Source organism: Anopheles marshallii, chromosome 2, assembly GCF_943734725.1.
Source record: "Anopheles marshallii chromosome 2, idAnoMarsDA_429_01, whole genome shotgun sequence".
Taxonomy (NCBI): domain Eukaryota; kingdom Metazoa; phylum Arthropoda; class Insecta; order Diptera; family Culicidae; genus Anopheles; species Anopheles marshallii.
The window spans coordinates 35,439,822-35,459,933 of record NC_071326.1 but is presented as its reverse complement, the minus strand read 5'-3'; the positions used below and the strand labels follow the sequence as shown (position 1 = coordinate 35,459,933).

At 47.6% G+C, this 20,112-nt stretch overlaps 2 protein-coding genes across 2 annotated transcripts; both read left to right on the top strand.

Moving 5' to 3' along the window:
• Positions 1-9,416: 9,416 nt before the first annotated feature.
• Positions 9,417-13,281, top strand: LOC128710442 (latrophilin Cirl). The gene is made up of 2 exons (XM_053805495.1): positions 9,417-12,869; positions 13,033-13,281. The coding sequence occupies exons 1-2, from the start codon at positions 9,417-9,419 to the stop codon at positions 13,279-13,281; spliced, it is 3,702 nt and encodes a 1,233-aa protein (XP_053661470.1).
• A 41-nt stretch (positions 13,282-13,322) lies between these two features.
• LOC128717899 (SKI family transcriptional corepressor 2-like) lies at positions 13,323-13,790 on the top strand (the record flags this gene model as incomplete). Its single annotated transcript, XM_053811576.1, has 1 exon — positions 13,323-13,790. A coding segment is annotated over one exon (468 nt), but the record flags the coding sequence as incomplete, so codon positions are not given.
• Positions 13,791-20,112: the final 6,322 nt, after the last annotated feature.

Below are 20,112 nucleotides of genomic sequence, written 5' to 3'. Positions count from 1 at the left end.
TGGATTGCTCGAACGCTCGGTATGTTCGGTGCCTTTTTTTTGCCATTACATTGCTATAAGCGTGTAAAAGGGTATCCGAACCCAACCGGTCGAGAGAAGTGTCTTGCGCCTGGTGGCTGGCGCTTATCTTCGCTTGTCCATCTCGAAGCGATTTGTCTCGAGAGCGCCTCGAGAGTTGGGTAGCGCGCGCACAAACCACACAAAACTGCAGGCCCGGCGAAGGAACGAAGGCAGCGGACCCAACCGACGGTTGAGCAAGCCGGGCAAAATGTTGACACTTTTCATGACGTTGAATGTCAGCGGTAAGCTAAGAAGGCGAATCGGGCGTGCAGTTTTTATCCGGTGCGCACCCTGGTGTGCGGAGAGTGCGCGCTCGGAAAGCTTTTAAGCAAAGTCGTATCTATCGTTCGAGTCGAGTCGACGTGCCGGGTCGGTCGGTATGTGAGAGATAAAGCAGCAAAGCGGTCGGTGGTTCACTGCTGCGTTCCTCTAGTAGCCGAGCCGAGTGGTGACGCATTGTCATCCTTCGCAAATCGAATGGCCCCGTCACCGTTGTCTAGCTGCGCTGTTGACATCCGTTGATGGGTTGGACAGTTTGGGTTGTACGCTTGGTAGTTGGCAATGGTGTGGCAAAATAAAACACCCATCAAACTGTGTGTGTGTTACACAAGGCTCGTACACCTCGGCTTGGATGCTGTTACGGTTCAAGCACCGTTTTGTGGGTTCTGTGGCTAACATTGTTGCCCAGTCCAGTCATCGAATCATGGTCAACGAGACACGGGCACGTATGTAATGCGATGATCCATCTGCCAGTACCCGTGTCCGAGAGTTGCCTTTTGGGGTCGTAAACAAGGTGATAACATTTTCCCACTGGCTGTTCTGTGCCGTAAAGAGTCGGTGTCTTTTGGTGAGGTTTCCAAGTATTTTGGTTACGACGGGTTTAACATAACGTTGCGCGGGACACGGGAGCTACTGTGAATGGTTGCGAACATGTTGAATGTTTTTCACCACTAAAGATTGTTTGTGCTTTTTCCGTTGTGGATAATTCTGTTTACAAAGAAGTTTAATTTGTGACATGGTTAAAATCGTGGAATAGATACGCATTTTATTTCCACCGTTCAACATTGAAGAATTTTACTTCAAGCATTTTACTTCATTTTACTTAAGCAAAAAATATTGTCTAACGCAAAAAAAAAAATTCTCGATATCATCAATTTCATCTTTTTTTCATTATTGCATCAATTTTTGACAATGACAATTTTTATCTTTTTTTATCTATTTTTATCTGTAAGCCATCAAAATGTATAAACATAATTAAATCTATTTTTTATTTTGATTAAAATAAGAGATTTTGGATCCAAAAGATTGAACTGTATTTAATTATCCAAATTGAATGTGAGAATCTGTCCGGAATGCTTGAAGTCTAAAATGTTCAGATTTTGTAAATTTTGTATCTAAAAATTAAAATAAACACGATTGAATTTATTATCAATTAATTGATCGTATTTCTTCTTTTTTTCGGCACAACTACTTCAAGAGCCTGCTATTTCTGACTTTCTGTAACTTAAATTACTCGTAGCTGGATAGTCAGTCCTGCGTACTGGGAATTGGTCCGGATGGGATTTTGGTCCGGTGCGTTCGTGTGAAGACCGGCGCCGCTACCATCAAGCAACGATTGATCGTATTGCTCATATAAAAAAAAAAGGATTTGAAAGGCCGTGTACTTATTTAAACGCCCGATTCTTTCCATCCCAATGCTACTACTCAATTGTCCTTAATGCCGTCCTTAAGATACATGACTAAGAAACTAAAATTGCCGCACACAGTCAAAAATTGGTCACTTTTAAATAAAATTTTGCGGCAACAACTGTGTATAACAATCTTTCTGTTGTCACCATATATAATTTAACGTTCCGTGGGCCTTCCTGTATAGGTAGAATAGTCTGAAGGCTTGGGGCCCTCTGTGACTTGAAGCTTCGAATCAGGTTGACGATGTTACTGATGTCAGTGCATATCAGCTATACTGTTGATCGTTCTGTGATAGGCAAGGTTCACGTGAACAAAATAGTAGTAAATTGAGCTCAAGATGGAGTGTTTCATCTAATAAAATATCATACAAACAAACATATATCCATTTATTTCGTTGCATTTTAAAAATCAAAACAAATAAAACAAATATATTCCACCCTAATTACAAAACGACTGACATGAAATTACTTAACGTAACACTGTCGCACAGTGTTCGCAATTATTTGCGGATCTGTCTTGCCACAACCATGACAGTTGTTTCATTTTTAACCCAACCAAGACTTAAGACCCCCACGAGACCCATTCACTAGCATTTTCCGCTTTAACGCGACAGATTAGCAAGGATTTCTTGCTTACAGATGGTTTGTTCGGTACGAAAAACTGAAATCTACACTCACTTCCGGGCTTTTGTTGCCGCGTGCTGTGCGTCCGATGGGAATTCAGTATTTACACACGGTATTTCTTATAACATTCTCGTGCCTTGCCGGCATAGCGAAAGGACTCCAGCACGCGCTCGCGATATGCTAAACATATACTGCAAACTACTACCTTCCGGAACACGCATTGGCGAATCTTTGCCTGGGCACTGCCAGATTTTCTTTGCCCATTTCCTATACCACTTCCCACGGGAGCCATAATTTGTGGCTCCGTGGTGGAATGCGCGTAAAATTTAAAGGACTTTTTTTTCCCTGGCAGGGCGGAGATATGAGCTTTGCAAAATTCAGTGTTTCCCATGAGGTCGAGTGCGTTCTGGGACGTGTGTATATAGGGCCACGGTGTGTGTGTGCGTAAGGGATAATCGAAGAAAAAGGGAATCCATTTCATTACAGCGGCGCCGCTACATTGTTGTAATTGCATGTGTGGATTTTACGTGTAAAAGTGTTTTTTTAAACCATACCATCCAATTTTCCCATGGACCTCCAGCGTCGTGTGTTGTGCGCAGATAATTTGTATTTAGTAATTTCATTATTGCCACATTGGCCGCTCGCTGCTTGCTCTCCCCCAACCCTCCACCCATCGCAAAATCGCGTGCAAACCGCATGAGAGTGCACGAAATGATAGGTTTCAGCAAATGCACTATAGCACCCGGAGATCATCATAATCCTCCCGGCCTGCGTGGTTTCCCTTCCGAAAGCTTCTAAGCTTATGCCCGGCCGTACCGTCCGCTTTTAACCTTTACGTCCAAATACCTCGCTGAATCTCACGCGTCTAATGGCTTTCATGACCCATCGGTCCCGCGTGTACTAAGCGAAGGCTAAATCATATTTAGGCGTCGTGTTAGTTTTCGCTACCAAAGCCAAAAGAGCCCGCCCCCTCGGCGTGTGTGACCCGGTCCCTTTCCCTTGTTTTTGACGGCACGGAATGACGAACGGCGGCGAAGCCATCCTTCTATCTCGCCACGCAGCATCCACTTCAGCCGGGCATGCAACATAACATTACTGCGTCGTGACAGGAAAGGGTGAGCACCGGCGTCACACTTCAGCTCGCCCCATGTACGCACCACACCACCACCCTGCGTGCAATGCACGAACTGCTGCAGGGCAGCAGTGTGTAGTGCATGGTTTGGGTAGCGCCGTTACTGCTGCCGTTGCGTAACGGGGCAGCATCGCGGTTGCTTGCACGTTGACGACGGACCGCTGCGTGAGTTGCATTGAAAGGGCCCGCAATTGTTGAAGGTAGTAGCGCGCCTGCATGTACACGTCCCGATCGACTTCCCGATTCTTGTTCGACCGCGCTTCGTGGCGCTCTAATCGCCATCAGATCGGATTTCCTCCCCCGGCGGGAAAGGCAGAGCGTGGAACGCAACCCATACCCCTAGTTGCGGCATCCGCTGGGCAGTGTCTGTTGGTGCTTCTGTCAACGTCCAGCTGAAGCAGTGCAAGTCGCGGGATGGAAAGTGTTGTGTGCACGTCACACTTCACTCTTTAGGCGGTGTTTCGGTGCGGGAACGTTTGAGTGATTGCGTAGTACGGTAGGGTTGCATATTTGCGCCCCAGGTCCGCCAGAGATGCCCCGGATGTGGAGTCGTGGCATAGGCCGTTACAGCCCATTAGTTGGGTTTAAATGGATTTTTGTTTTCACAACGATGCGAAAAATCATTTACATAACTGGTTGAGCCAAGCATAGAATTAATTATAACACAATCACACGGTGAATGGCTGCCGCCACCGTTGCATCTCGTTTTGGGAAAGATTAAGAAATAAAATATGAGTGAGTTCAGGCAATGCTACATAAGATTCACATACATTTTCTTTCGCGTAAAGTTGCTTGATAGAAGCTTGGAGTTTGCATGTTGTGATCGAGCACTGTCTAACGTTTTAGATAATTGCCAATGTCCAACATCAGCTTGGGTTTGGATAAGGTCACTCTGGATCACTAAAGATGTGTGGAAAAATGTTTGTGTTTGAATCCTAACTATGCTCATCAGTTAGTTTATAGCACAAAATTCATGCAAGTAGATCTAAATGTCCTCTAATTAGACACTACAAAATTAGCATTCAATGTTTCAAGAAGCTACTTAAAATGTTAAATGCCTTACAAGCAAATGAAGAAGTTCCGTTCTGACGCTCCAAATTTCAAGTAAGGTACGTGAGATCTTCCAGATTTGCTATAATTATTTAGTAGATGTGGGCTCTACTTGGATACTGCTATAAAAATTACATAACAGCAACATATTTTGAAATATTAGGAGTACGTCAAAACGCCTAATATTATCTTAATCTCACTGGAGTCTCACGATCAATAATACAGTCATTCTTAATTTAGGAAAATTTACTTGCAGAATTAGTTAATTACACTGCGACTTCGATCGTAAGATTTTGAAATTGGTTGATCTCGGATGTGTAACGAAAGGCAGCTTTGGTGCGATAGAAATGAACCGCGATCTGAACATGCGAACCAGCTTTAAGCGCCCCATAAAACCTGTGGACACTGTATAGTGTTGGACAAGAAGGTGTCCGGTATGGGGTATGGGGCGGTGTCGTTTACGCCACTATTAATGATGGGCCAGTTTTTTTTTTTCGTTGTTCTGCTTCACCAATCTGCTCTCCATCAATTCTCCGTTTTTCTTTTCCCGTATTCCCTGTAAAAGAGCAGCCCGAACGGGGCACCGCAAAGTGTTGCAAATGTGGTGTTTGCTGGCGCGCTTGCGGACTGTGATGGGCTTATAATGATTGCTTTCGCGCTTAACCGTTGCCCGCCTAGCCGGCGCAGTGGTTTCCCCTTTCCCGCTGGGTCCCATTGGTGGATGAGCTCGGCTCTATTGACGTTCCGACTGTCTCATCAGCAAAAATGCCAACCTCTGAAAGATTGCAGGTCCTCAGCAGCAGCAGCAGCAGCAGGATGATGATGATGATGCTGCACCGGCCCGCGGCTCTAGCAAAGGATGAAGCGGGTGGTCGGTGGAATGGAGAAGGGGTTCAGGTTTTTTGCCTTACTTCAGTGTACATGGTCTACGAATTCCTGCCGTCAACTGGTTGGGGATACTGGAATAGCTGGTGCGTTTGGTTGTAGTTGACGCAGCCTTTTATCGCACCTTCCCGCATGCCCAACGGAGCGCCTATAAGTCAAATTATCTCACTTTATGCGCCCAGCACATTAATGCTAAGAATAAGAGGGAGTCTAGTATTGAGTTTTGCGGAAGATTTATGATGGTTTCTATTTTATGGTAAAGTTACTTTATCAGGGTTTTAAGAGTTTGATAGACCAAGACCATGCAGTCGCTTGAGTCAAACTTTTGCACCTTTTTTTGGCACACAATTCACAATCGTTTAAACGTTGACTTAAAACGAAGATAGACTTTCCAGTACACCTAACTAATCAGCAAAAGATCGTACGGAAAAAAAGAAACGCAAATAGAAAATCGAGTCATGGCCGGAAAACCTGATCCTCCCTGGAGACAAATCTGTCGCGTTGAGACGCTGGCGCGGATCGAAATCGCGCACACTGAATCATGTGACAGGATGCCTGATTGCGCCACAGGCTTCGGTGAAGCGTAATGTTTTAATGCACTGGGTGGACGAAAGGTTCGGCAAGGTGCTCAAATCCCTGACCAACCCTTGTTCCAATGGTACCCATTTGTACCATGGTTAAATTTTATATTACTTCTACTTATCCCCATTACCGTGCCGGCCATATTTCTTACTTTTAACTGCGCGCTACTCGTGCGATTGCGTCTCTTTTTCGCCAGCTCGCCGAGGGGGTAGATTGCCGTTTTTGGATCTGGTGTCGATTTAGCGATATTAAACACACATATTTTTATTCCACGCTTTTTGTTCCACCGCCCTGCTGCCCCGCAAATAGTACTCCACATCAGCCGATCCATTGGCCGACCCTTGCCTTCATTTCCATTTGGGTTCGGTTCGGGCTGAACGGATCGAACGTCTTCGTCACCAGGTTTTGTTGCGCATTAGCGATTGGGGTCGTTATATTGGTTGCCGCCTTAAGTATCATGTAATCCGGCCCGACGCGCGGATGGGTTTGCGGAGACCGCGAGGTATAAACGCTTAAGTACATAAATTATGCGACTTTACACACGACCCGCGTTTTAACCAGAGAGCCCGAGCGGCCAGGCGAATGTGCCACGAATGGCACTCCTCCGGGCACCGTACTCGCTTATTACTGAAACCACGCCACACCGGAATCGAACGCCAATCCGCTGGTATGATGATCCGGCCCGCGACTGTAACAGGTTTGCGGCGTTGCTGTGCATGTTTTTTGTGTGTCGTACAAGCGCTCCCAGCGGGACGAGACAGCGCAAGAAAGAAGCATTGACTGCAAAACCCTTAAATGCATTTATTTTTATTCGTTTAATAGCTGTTGGCTAGGCATTTGTGGAGCTTTCGGCTGCAGAATGCTGTTGGGGGCGTTGCGGGATGCGTGCGCTGTGGTGTGCCAGAGCAGGGGTGGACTTAAGCAGAATTAAAAGTAAATAGTTTTTGATGAGGATATCCATATGGTGGCGTTTACCGTGGTGACATGAATTTTCCGCCGAAGGTCCCCACTAAAGCCCCCGGCCCATTTAAGGAGCGTCTCGATATAACCGGGCAGGGATTATCTGCGCTACAATTGACAAGCTTTTGTTGAAGCCATATTAAAAGCGCTTAAGAAGCGTGTATAGCAGTGAAAACAAAACCGAAGTGTGTGTGTTTTTTTTTTGTTCCACGCACTGAAACGCGTTCCTTTGGTGTGTCTCACGATTTGCCGCGAACCTTGACCATTTGCCGGTTGACGTTTGTCGCGGGAACGAAATCTGTAATTCCAATGTGGCAGCCAGTAACCGCAGCCCCGTAAGCCAAATGCGTCCTCGCTACGGTGACAAATCGATCGAATCGCCAGTTCGTGGGGTTTACAGAGTCGTGAGCTAAGGCTTTCCTGCCAAAAGTCGTGCCCTGCCTCGGTACCAGGCACAAACAAGCAAAAACAGGACAAAAAGCGGGTTAATACACATGAAAACGGGGCTGTAAAATTCTTAGCAACTCAAAAAAAAAAAATCTCTCAAGACAAGAATCGACACTACATGAAGCAAAAAGACATGGCAAAATTCCAATACAGCAACTCCAATCTCCCAACTTCTTCGAGGTCCAAGTTATGTACAGCGATGTAACACCACCAGCCTGGTATAGCTGCGTTCTGTGCGGGGAAACAATTGCAAAGCGATTAGTCGTGCAATTTACGTATCAATTAGCCCTGGTGTGTGATTGGAGGAGGAGTGCCGTGGGCCGCGGGGATCGGTCGAAGCCGAGATCACTAGGAGGGAACTCCATCGTAATGATGGCAAGATCTTCCCTTCTTAAGAAAAAAGGCGAAATGCCGATCGTGTTGAAATGATTCGAGTGCCTGGTTTGTCTGCATTGCGGCACCGACGTTACACCACCGGGCGACATTGGCCGATTGAGGTTCGGGAAGATGGGCAACCGCTGGGAGGGGGGTGGTGCGGTATCCTGGAGGAAGAAGCGGGGCAAAACGTATAAATATCTCACTTTTGGGTTAAGCTTTTGGGAATGTGTGCTGCTTTTTTTAAGTTGCATTTTCTCCCATTCTTCTCATTCGTCTCTCCGTCCTGCAATGGGGGAGCTGCATCGAAGCGTGTAGATTGAATCGATCGCAGATCGTGAGGAGAATTTTCATCCTGCCACCAACACCGAAGCGCCCCAAAGTTCCGTTTTTTTTGCACTTCTTTACTTTCGGTCTGTCCCACTTAGCGCACGATCGAGAGTGTCTGATTCGATGCAATAACCGCAATGGGAGAAGTGCAACAGTAATACAAAAACTCACCGAAAAAAAACCGTCATTTCCACGTGATACCTGGGAGAAGAAACACATATATAAATATGTTTATGGTGGCGGCGATAGTGAAACACATCCGCCCAAGATCATGCGGTCTGTGGTTTTTTTTTCTTCCAGTACAAAAACCTCAAAAGCGAACCGACCGAAACCGACCGAAAAACCCCCGGGGACGCACCAGAAACGACTTGCTGCCATAGGGAATGAAAGGGTTGCGATCGTTTGGTCAACTGCTGTGGTGCTGCCGAGGCAACACACGGAAAGGCCGGGGAAATTGTGTGATATTGATTGGTCACGATTTAATAAATATTTTTAATTTTTTTTCTCTCATTCTTTCTCCCTTGTTTCGCGTTTCGGATGGATGCACACCGGTACACGATCGCTGCAACCTCACATACACGCACACACGCGATGAACAGTCGGAAAGACACCACGAGCTTACGAGAAGTCTGTCTGCGGCCGTGGAAGATGATGCAGTTAGTACCGTTGGAGCAGCAGCAATTGGACGAACAGCAACGGCAACACCGAGTACATCGGGAGCATCCGGAGGCCGACTGCAACTGCAACCGCAACACAGCCGGCAAGGAACGCTCGCCACCAGAGTCATCATCATCAGAGGTAGCAGCATCATTATCGGAGGGGGCCCGTCGTCAGTGTCGTGACCGTGCCGATCAGCAGCAGTGCGGCGGTGCTGGCGGCTGCGATCAAGTCAAAAGGCACCGCAATTACGTTGACCGTGCAATCACCAACACCGCGCACTATTAGGCAGTAGTGCCGCCAAGACACCACGCGGGCACACGCGCGCGCAGTCTGGAAGAGGCGTTCGAATGTAGCACAATTTGAAGCATTCTCGATCCAGCGACGTGCGATGCACCGGTGGCAATGAGTACACGATATCCTCTAGCGGGACAACAAACTTATTTGTCAGCGACCTATGTCAATAGCTTCATTGATAGGCAAATTTGGAAGCCTAAGCGAAAAACAATCGACGTGGTGCAGAGAATATAAATTATTGTATAGCTCAGCCGTAAGCGAGGAGAAACCTTGTAGGCAGTACAACCATAAGCAAATACTACTCGACTGGAGTGTAGCAGAATTTTAAGATGGATCTCTTTGATCGAACCGAACAGGATAGGAGGAGAGAATTGCTTCACCTGCAGCGAAGAGAGCGCAAGCGACAGCGAAACGAAACTAGAAGAAAGCAATCGGAAGTCTGTAATGAGAGGTCGTCCGTTGCCGGAAGCGATCGGGATCGGAGTATCCTTAGCAATGCTCCAGGTGAATTGCTCCAGGAGTTGGATACGTCAAACATCTGCGATCCTTTGAGAGTAGCGGAAGAACCACAATCGTGCAGTAATCGTAACAGCTGCACCGGTAACAACGATGACAAGCACGATTTTAGTATGGATTTGAATGCGACCCGTTCGCCCACCATCTGCTGGCGACGGAGCACACTACTGGAAAGTCAGTGTGCCCGTAGCCGGCGTCGGCGAAAAGTGACGCCAAGTAGCAGCAGTCCTTGGTGGCGGCAAGCCTTTATTACCGGTGCCATCTTCTTGCTAGCGCTGCTGCCAGCGGCTCTAGCGGGAACTCCGAAGTACGAAACGGCGTACGCTTGCGAGGGCAAAACGCTTATGATCGAGTGTGAACCGGGCGATTTGATCAATCTGATTCGGGCGAATTACGGTCGATTTTCAATCACCATTTGCAATGACCACGGTAACGTGGACTGGAGCGTCAACTGTATGTCTCCGAAGAGTTTGCGGGTGCTGCATTCCAAGTGCGCCCAGAAACAGAACTGCTCCGTGCTTGCATCGACAAGCATGTTCGGTGATCCGTGTCCTGGCACGCACAAGTATCTCGAGGCGCACTATCAGTGCGTATCGGCAGCACAGTCCTCCACCACAACGAACCGACCAAGTCCACCGTGGTTGAAAACGTCACAGCCGATCGTTTGGAGTACATCGACAGTGCGCAGCCCGGTACTGAGCCGGCTAAATTTAACCACCGATCTGGGAGGAGGCGAGGTAGCGGTGGTAGCGGCCGTCACTCCTGCCCTATCAACTCCACCAGCAACGCTGCGACCCGCTGGTGGTGGAGGAGGAGTTGGTGGAAACGCTGGCACAAAAACCAGCCAATCACCGACCACCTTCCGCAATAAGGGTTTCGAGAACAAGAGTGTCAACGATGACCTTGCGATCATTAAAACGATTGCTGATCGAAAGAAAGGTGGCGGCCCGGTAGAACCGCTCGGTCCCAGGGCTCCATCCGGTGGGACGGAGGATAGCGCAGCACCGGCGGGTGGTGCTAAAGAAGAAGAAGACGACGACGGTGCGGATCTTTATCCCACCCAAACTGCAGTATTATCAGGCGCCGCGGCTCCACCGGGCATCGTCGTACGGAAGGATCCGGTCGGTACGAGCGTAAATGGGGGTGGTAACGTTCAGATCGACATCAGCCATGCATGCGGCCCCAGTAGCGCGCGCAATCTGTTCTGGAATGTGACGCGCGTGGGCGAAGTGAACGTACAGCCCTGTCCGGGTGGTGCTACCGGCATCGCCAAATGGCGCTGCGTTGCGATTGCTTCGCTCAGCCCCGAGCAGCGCGTCCATCTGCAGCAGGAACATCAGCAGATGCTGCAGATACAGCAGACCGCACAGCAACAACAGTCGGGTGGTACCGGCGGTTCCGGCGCACCGTCCGCGGACGATAGCGGTAGTGGCAAAGGTGATATTAGTTTTAGTAGCAACAGCGTTGCCCTTAGCGATAAGCAATCGATGGCCGGTGCCGCTACCTGGTACGCGTACCGACCGGACCTCACACAGTGTCGAAGTCTGTGGCTGAACAATCTGGAGGTGCGTGTGCAGCAGCCGGAATCATCACTCATTTCAATTGCGAACGATCTGGCACAAGTGACGAGCAGTAAAACGTTGTACGGTGGCGATATGCTCGTCGCTACCAAGATCATCCAGACGATGTCCCAGAAGATGCATTACGACATCGAGACAATACCGGACCAGCGTCAACGGGAAGCGCTGGTGTTCGAGCTGTTGAACAGCGTGGTGAAAACCGGTAGCAACCTGCTCGATCAATCGCAGCACGCCAGCTGGTTGGATCTGAGCGTCGAGGATCAGATGCGTGTCGCAACTTCGCTGCTGACCGGATTGGAAGACAATGCGTTCCTGCTGGCCGATACGATTTTGCGCGAAAAGCACGTCGTGCAGAAGGTGAAGAACATACTGCTCTCGATACGTGTGCTCGAGACGCGTAACTTCGCCAAGAGTACGGAGCTATTTCCCGATTCTTCTACCGAACGGTGGCAGGTCAGCAACGATCAAATCGAGCTACCAAAGGCGGCACTGATCGAAAACAGCGAGGGAGGTTTGGTACGCATCGTGTTTGTAGCCTTCGATCGGTTAGAGCAGATACTGCGACCACAGTTTAGCAATATCCAGCAACAACAGCCGGCTTCCAGTGGCGGAGTGTCCTCAGCGCGTGCTGAACCAAGTCAGCATCGGCATCTCGATACTGAGGGAATCGCTTCGGCAAACGTTGCCGGACTGGGCGGTGGTAACCTCGATCGAATGGGGGCAAACGATGGCACGATAGGATCTTCCGCGGCGGGAGGTGCAGGTACCCGTACAGATTCGACAGCACAGTCCGATATTACGGTGACGCCCCGTTTACGATTGCTCAACAGTAAAGTAATTTCCGCAAGTCTCGGCAAAGGCCGGCACATTCAACTTTCGCAACCGATTCGCATGATTCTTCGACATCTGCGCACCAAGAACGTATCGAATCCGACTTGCGTATTCTGGAACTATATCGATCATGCGTGGTCAGAAGACGGGTGTCATGTGGAGCACACGAACAGTACGCACACCGTGTGTATGTGCAACCATCTAACCAATTTCGCACTGCTGGTGGATGCGGTCGACGATGAGACGCAACTATCGTTGCTGTCCAACCTGGACGATAGCTTGCTGCTGTACATTGGCATTGCAGTGTTGGTCGTCATTGTCGTTGTCGCGCTCTTCGCACGCAAACTTTGTCACGGTGCGGTTCTCGCTAAGCTGCGTAATGGTGGTCCAGAAGCTAGTGCAGGTTTGCGAGGCGGAACTATTGATCGCGATCCTGCTGGACTATCGATATCCGCCCATCACGGTACCGTTGCGGGACGATTGCATCATCATCATGGCGGTAGCAACAATGCGGGTGTGGATCTGCATCACCCGACCATACCCACCACTGGCCATCACCATCATCACCTGGTGCATCATCATCTTCCTCCACCGGGTACCGGCCATCATCTGCTGGTGGCGGACGATTTCCATCATCAGCAGCAACAGCAACACCCGGTCAACAATCTGCACAACCATCACCCGAATAATCTTGGCAGCAATCATCACGCCAACAGCAACAACCTGGTGACGACCACCTTCAACAACCTGAATGGAGGGGGCGGCATTGGACCGGGCAACTGTTCACCTTCACCACCGGGCAGCGGTTACGAGCATCACCATCCCGCGCATCATCTCGCACGGCTGAACAACAATGTAAATGCTAACTTTAATAGTAATAATAATAGTAGTAGTAGTAGTAGCATTAATGCCAATAACAGCATCCTTCACACTAGTGGCAAAGGCGTTGACGATGCGCTAGTGAAACCCTTTCCCTCTTATCGTACCAATAATAATCAAATCAATCTATTACGCGCAGCCAATCATCACGCACAACAACAACAGCAGCAGCAGCACCAGCAGCAACAGCAGCAGCAGCACCGGCAGCAGCAACAATCTGCACCATCAGCCAACGCACCATCTGCAGCAGTCCTCCTTCAGCAGCAACAGCACCACCACCGCCACCACCACCACCAACCGCAAGCTGCCGCAACCACCGCTGGTGCCATCCTCCTACAAGGGCTCGGTAGTGATGGCGGCCCATCATCACCATCAGCATCATCTCTAATCGCGTCCACTTCGCTGATAACGACCTCACTGTCAACGGTGCCGGTCAGCACAAAGCAGCTATCGCCGGCGGGCAAAGCGATCGGCGGTGGTGGCAGTGTGGATAGTAGCGGAAGCGATCATAGCAGCGGGAGTACCACGGCCGCTGAGATGGTAGCGTACAATCTGAGCGGTGAGATCGGTGATGGTGCGGGTGTAGGCAAAGGTGATTCCCCCGGAAATCATTTACATCTGCACCATCACCAGGGCAGTATCGGGAGCAGTGCGTCCTCGGGTTTGCTGGCCGTTGCTGTGGGCAGTAATGTGGGTGGTACGGTGAGTGCGGGCACGGTCGGTACGATTACCTCATCCGCTTCGTCGAGCGCGAGTGCAAGTGTGCCACTGCTGCACCATCACCACCATCACCATCTGCATCACCACCTGCATCAGCATCTGCACCCGGGTGGCTCTGCCGCTTCTGCTGTCGATCTCAACAACACCGTACCCATCCCTAGCAAACGAAATCTCTGATCCTGTGAACGATCGCTGTATGGAGGGATCGCTTGCATATCGCCTGACTACGCGCCCGTTCCGGCACTCGCTTCTGAAGCGATTGGACTGCAAGCAAAAGGTTGAACGCGCGAGTATCGGTTGAGATAGATAGTTGATGACAGCAACATGGGCTTTGGCGATTTATACGAGGTGATAGAGACACAGCAGTAGGAGGCGAGTACGACGACGGCGACGATGCTCCATCGACCGGTATGTGGATCGCGATCGGTATGGATTATTGTTTGTTTTTGGCAAAGCAATCAGTCTTATCGTTGTGTTGTTGTTGCGTTGTACTACTGTTGTTGTTGTTGTTGTTGTTGTTGCGTTTTATGACATTTTATGTTAACCTTACGTTATGTCCGTTTCTACGCTTGTTTTGTTACGGTCGCACCGGCACTGCGTGCTCGATTTGTCCAAACGATGTACGATTAAGATAACTTTGAGTTTGATAAGGATAGCAATTTTTATTATTTTATTTTGTGTATTATATAGAACTTTCTTATTTAATTGTTGTTTAGTGTTTCATGTGTGTTATACAGTCGGAATGATAAGAAAGCGATCGCAAAAGCGTGCGTGTATGGTTTCTGCGGATCAGAACTGTGTGTATTATTTATAAGCCTCTAGTTAGATTATTCAGCTTTTACTTTATTTACTCTTCACCTTAAACCACGCGTGGTGTAGCACACTTTTTAGTATCTTTTTGCAGTGTTTGTTACTTTTTCGGCGTTTTGTTTTACACTCCTGCTACAAACACTGAACCATTCCCTGCCCTTTGAAAAACGCACTGCAGTGTATTGTAAAAACAATGTAACAATTTGTCAGTTACACGTACACTCTCTGTATATGTCGTTGTTAGCTGCTCATACTGTCCCTAAATGTGTGCATTTATAGTGATGGTCTCAGTAAGAGAGGTGACGGAACCGCACGCGGGGAAACGAATCTGAATCTGATGGACGCCCGGCCATCACATTCCTGCACGCCTGCACGCGTTAGTGTTTTGGAAGAACAAACATTTGTAAAACCGAAAAAAAAACACGCATTGTAAATAGTATTTTCTACGCCCGCAATGGGCGAAACGGGAAGCGCACTGTGCGGAACTGCACGGACATCTGTCACGAAACATTTTTAGGAGACATGAATATCTGAGAAGGTAATGTACTAGATGTGCATGTGTGGCATCGCTCACAAGGTTAATAGGAACATATTTAACTAAAAAAAAACAAAACAAAAGCAAAACATGATACTACTGAAACTAGGAATCGTTTACAAGATGTCATTTGTGGATTTCCATCGTGTCACTCAAGCAAGCAATACATACCATCTTCAAATACCCATGACATGATTGTAGTGTTTTGTTGCAAAGCAAAAAATGGCAAACTAAAACTAAACAGGGAAGACCGGGGGCGAGAACAGAAGCGAAGGAGTAATGGTGGTGATAACGAAGCGAGTGATAGAATCAATCAATCAATATGTGTTGGTGGCTGAATGTATAAACAAAACAAAATAAGAAACACAACTGTATAGCTATACTAATCGTAAGCGTTCGTAAATCGCGCAGTACCACAAGAATCTAGTTTTATTTAACACAAGCCACACTAGGGAGGAATGGTCCTCGGACGGAATCAGCAAAAAATGGACTATGGTTAGCGTTGTTAGTTAGTGTACTCTCTCTCACACCATCCCACACCAAGCGTAGACTTTCCCCAATCCTAAGTCATACTTTCCCGCCAAGCTGCCGAAAACGCTGTCCCTCTGTCCCTCCCAATTGGATAGGGAAAACTGAATTGGGTGGCAGGTGACACAAACCCAGCATTTTAACCTTCATTTCCGTTCGATCGCGGCAGTCCGCGTTGTTGGTGGTGATCACCACGGGCAGTAAGAATGGCGACGCGCATTAATTATTGAGTTTTGTTCGTGCGGTTAAGGCGAATGTTAGAAACGAAATGAAGCCGAAAGCGTGATGGAACACAATCCCTACTCACAGAAGCGCCGTGATTTGATTGTAGACCGGCACGGAAATCATCCAATATGTATACACAGAAGCTCTTCTCACACACACAGTGAACATTGGTGCGAGTTTCCACTGTGTTCTGCAGGAATGAAAGCAAAAAGGAAAACCCAACAATCAATGATGAAGAGAGAGAGAGAGAGAAAGAAAGAGAGAGAGAGAGAGAGAGAGAGAGAGAGATTGAAAGGAATAGAAGGGCTTCAAAATCCCTTTTCCTTCTTCCCACACACGTACCATAGGAAGCGAACTAGGAAAGGAAGCAAATTTAGGAAGGAAGAAATAAAAACAAACAATGGTTGAAAAATGAATTACTTGCATATTGAGCGAATGTGTCTTATTTCCGTCGCGTTGAAGCCAATATATAGAAAGCTACGTTGAGAATCATGCATTGATGGAATCGTTTGAAGCTGTGTGAGCTTTGTTATGTCTGGATGTGCAAAAATAGATGCCGCTGATGGTCTGCTGTTGTGTCTGTCCGACCGTAATGCCAATGCTCCAGTCGGGTGCAAGAAGAAATCGATTATTTCCAGCATCGGAATGGTGATGTTATCTACAGAAGACCACCAACTGTGTTTTGCTCCTAGTTTATTCTCCGCATCACCGAAACTTCACCGAGACTCCGGGTGTGGTAAGTAATGGCTTAAATCCAAACATTAATCCCCCCCCCCCCCCCCTCTCCCTCTCTCGCCCTCCCCAGAATGCCTTGACCCGTTTGTTATGCGGGTAATGATCAATTTCTCGAGATGAGTCATTTAGCGGGTGAGGAAAAGCGCCAACCGAGACACGGCACCGAATCCGTGGAAAGCTCATTAACACATTCTGTTTTTCAGCCACGCAGAACGCGAACGGGAAGCATTCGCGTGAGGGAGGAAAACGTTCACCGAAAACGGATCGGCCATTTCGAAGCGTCGCGCATGCCTTCCGCCTTTACGCTGCTGCCAACACCTGTACCTACCACCGTTCGATGTTCCGGGGGAAGTTTTTTTTATCACTCGCAGCAGTTTGTCTTTTCCACTTCTGCTCCGAAAAGCTTCTACACGCACACACACCGTGCGGCAGTGCCGGAGATATGGAGTGTGCGGGCTGCGATGGCAGCAATTTATAAATGTTTCATAAAAGTCAATCGTTCGGAAAGGCTTTATTTTCCTTAACGGCTTTCGTGAATGACCTGCTGCCGTCCGGTATTTTCACCCATTTCAACCCACTTCCGGCAGGCTGTGGCTGTGGAATGTTGTATGGAAAGTGGGAGCGGGAGGTGCAGCACGTCAAAAACGTGAGGTAAAGAAGTTTTGGGAGTTTTGTTGTTGTATCCCTCACACATCGTATCCCAAACCATTTGAGGCGATTACAAACTGTGGCATAAAAAAGGAGCCTTTCCCTGGCTGGGAAAAAGTTTTCCACCCGTGAACTCACGTTCGGACGCGCGCGTGCATGTGTGTGTGTGTGAAAGAACACCAGAGAGAAGCTGAAGGAACCGATTTTTCACATTCACCGATTAACCTCTTGCAGATCGGACACCGATAGGGGATACGAAATTGGTGGCTTTATTCTTTCTCGCTCCAGTGATGGAAACTGTGAACACGCATCCGTAACAGCGGCTGTGTCAATGCAATCGAACAAAAGCTTTCGGCTTTTTTTTTCCTCCTTTATGTGCGCTTTTACGACGATTCAAACCGACATCCACCCGCCGCCGCCCCCAATGCTACTTACGGCAAATCGGATTGGCTTCAAATTTGGTTTTGGTTGTGAGGTGAGATGAAGGTTGTTATCGGTATCGATGTGTGAGTCCTTTTCACTTCTAACCGCCCTCTCCCATGCACACACACACACCGGCACGGTCACACACAAACGAGCCCATTTACCTTCGATACTTTTGACATCGTAAAAACGTGTTCATCCAGAAAAAGTGGACCGCCCGCGCGCTGGTCCATTCCAAAAAGGAGAGGGGGGGGGGGGGGGGATTTTGAGCTGGAATGAAAATAAAAATACCATGCTTCATCGCTTCGGGGTCACCCACGAATCATGGCCCCGGGGCCGGCCGGGCTGAAATCGGAATCGATGTCCAATTTGTTCACAATTCGCCAGCAATGTAATATTGCTGTCCGGGTTGCGGCTCTGTAGAAACGTGCGGAAAAACCTTTTCCGTTTTGTTTTTCCACCCACCACCACCACGTCCCATTTTCTTTACCGGGTAACGTGGCAACATTTTTCCGGTTATTATGAGTTATAATCGGCATCGGTCACCGGGGTTTCCTTTCGGAGGGGAGAGATTTTCTTTCCTGCTTTCGTGAGCTTCAGGAATTTCTCCGTCCGAAACGCGGCATTCCATTTTCGATTTTACCTTACCGGTTGTGGAGGGGAGATCCTTAAGGTGGTTGATAAAACTGGACGAACCTTTTTGTTTTCCACTTGTACGTTTGGATGTTTCAGTAAGAGCACTGCAATCAGTTTGGTTGCTTTTTGTGTTCTTCCAGGTTCAGGTGCGATTGTCATCCTTCAGCTTGTGCAAGAACCGGCCAGCGATGTTTGTTGCCAAATGGTACGATGTTGAAAGATGGTTTCGGATGTCTACGCTTAACAATTTTCTTCTTAAGGGAGTAGTAAACACAAAAAGTAACACTAACTTGAAACATGTGTACTGTATTGTTTTTTTATTTAATTTATTGGCCACATATGGTAACATGCGGTGGGGAGACATTTTCTTCTCCCACCAATAGGATGCACCTTATCCCGAGTGGACTCGGTAGACATTGTTCTCACTCGCTTTTCCTGGCTTCGGTTAAGGACAGTCGGTATCGTGACATTCTTAATTTAATTCCTTCACTTAATTAAAAATAGTTAGCTCCTAAGTTGAAGGCTATGGGAAAAATATGATGTCCACCGATCACCCGGTAGACGTCAAAGTAACCAAGGCGCACCTGAGATATGTTGTGCAATGTAGGCTAAAAACTTATCTAAAGTAGGCGTTCAATAGCCAACACTAATGCTAATGACTAAACTAACTAACTGGTGTAGAACATATATATTTATTCTATTTTTGTTCAAGTTATTTCTAAAAGAAATACCCGAAAATAAGATCCTATTCAACCTGAAGTGCACTACCCCTTTATGTTGTAAGCTTCGGGGAAAAACCCGGTTCCAATGCACTGCAAAATTACTCTCCCAATTTTGTCGTTCCCGGCTCAATTGCTTGGAGGAATCACAAAAATGTCCCACTGAATCACTAAGCAACAAGAAAAAATGGAATCGTAGTAGGTCAAGTTTTCCCCGATACACGGGACCCTTCAACTAAATCGCCTCTTGTTCGAGCACGGCCAGTAATCGGTCCCTCCAGGAAAAAAGGTTTTTCCTCCATCGTACGAAAGCTGGTGCAAAAGTCGTCTCTCGTCGTGTAGAGGTAAACTCCACGGAATGTGCGCTCTGGTGGACGGAATGGCAAGGGTAAAGCAAGCAACCAAGCGAAGGACCGAAATCGTCTTTTTCCATAATTGAAACATCAATAGATCGGATAAGCAACCGGTTTCGTTCGTTTGTTGGGCGTTTTTTTTTTCGTTTTATTCGTTCACACCCCTGTACAATTCTAGCGTGGCATTCCTAGCAGCTTGGCTTTTCGCTTACGGGGGAAAGAATTTTCCTCGCGCAGAGCACCACCCACCGCCGCTTGTGTCCACGCGGGGTGGAAAAATATGCTTCGCGCTGGTCGGAAGCTTTGAATCTTTTCGCATTGCTGTTCTCAGTATTTTGTACATGCATTTTTTGTTTTCCTTTCTCTTCTTCAGCTTTCCGATTTCCGTAAGCTGATCGGTGCCGTGTGCCACTGGGGGCGAGCGAGCGAATCATTCGAATTGGAGAAATTTTACCACCAAATGCAAATTTCCCGTCCCGCCTTCTGGCATTTGGGGAATCGGAATTGAATTGTAAATGTTACACGAAATGGTTATCGGATTAATCGGAACCGTCAAGCGTGCGGTGGTTGATTTTGTTATCTGAAGTGGGTTTTGTATTGTTTCAAATACTTTTCCAATTCGCCACTGTGCTAGCGCATGGTTGAAAAAATTAATATTAACTCGACCACCATGCGGTTAACATTTCAAATAATATTTGACGAGAGTTATTATTGTTATATTTATAATTGTAATGATTTATCATCATTATTTTTTTTTTAAGAAAGAGTTTGATCCGAGGTCCATTAATTTCTTTAATTGTTGTTTTATTGATTAGAGATTTTTGGCAGATGTTTCATTATTTTTCAAGCTTTAAGAAAGAACAGTACAGGTACTTATCCTTTTCTGC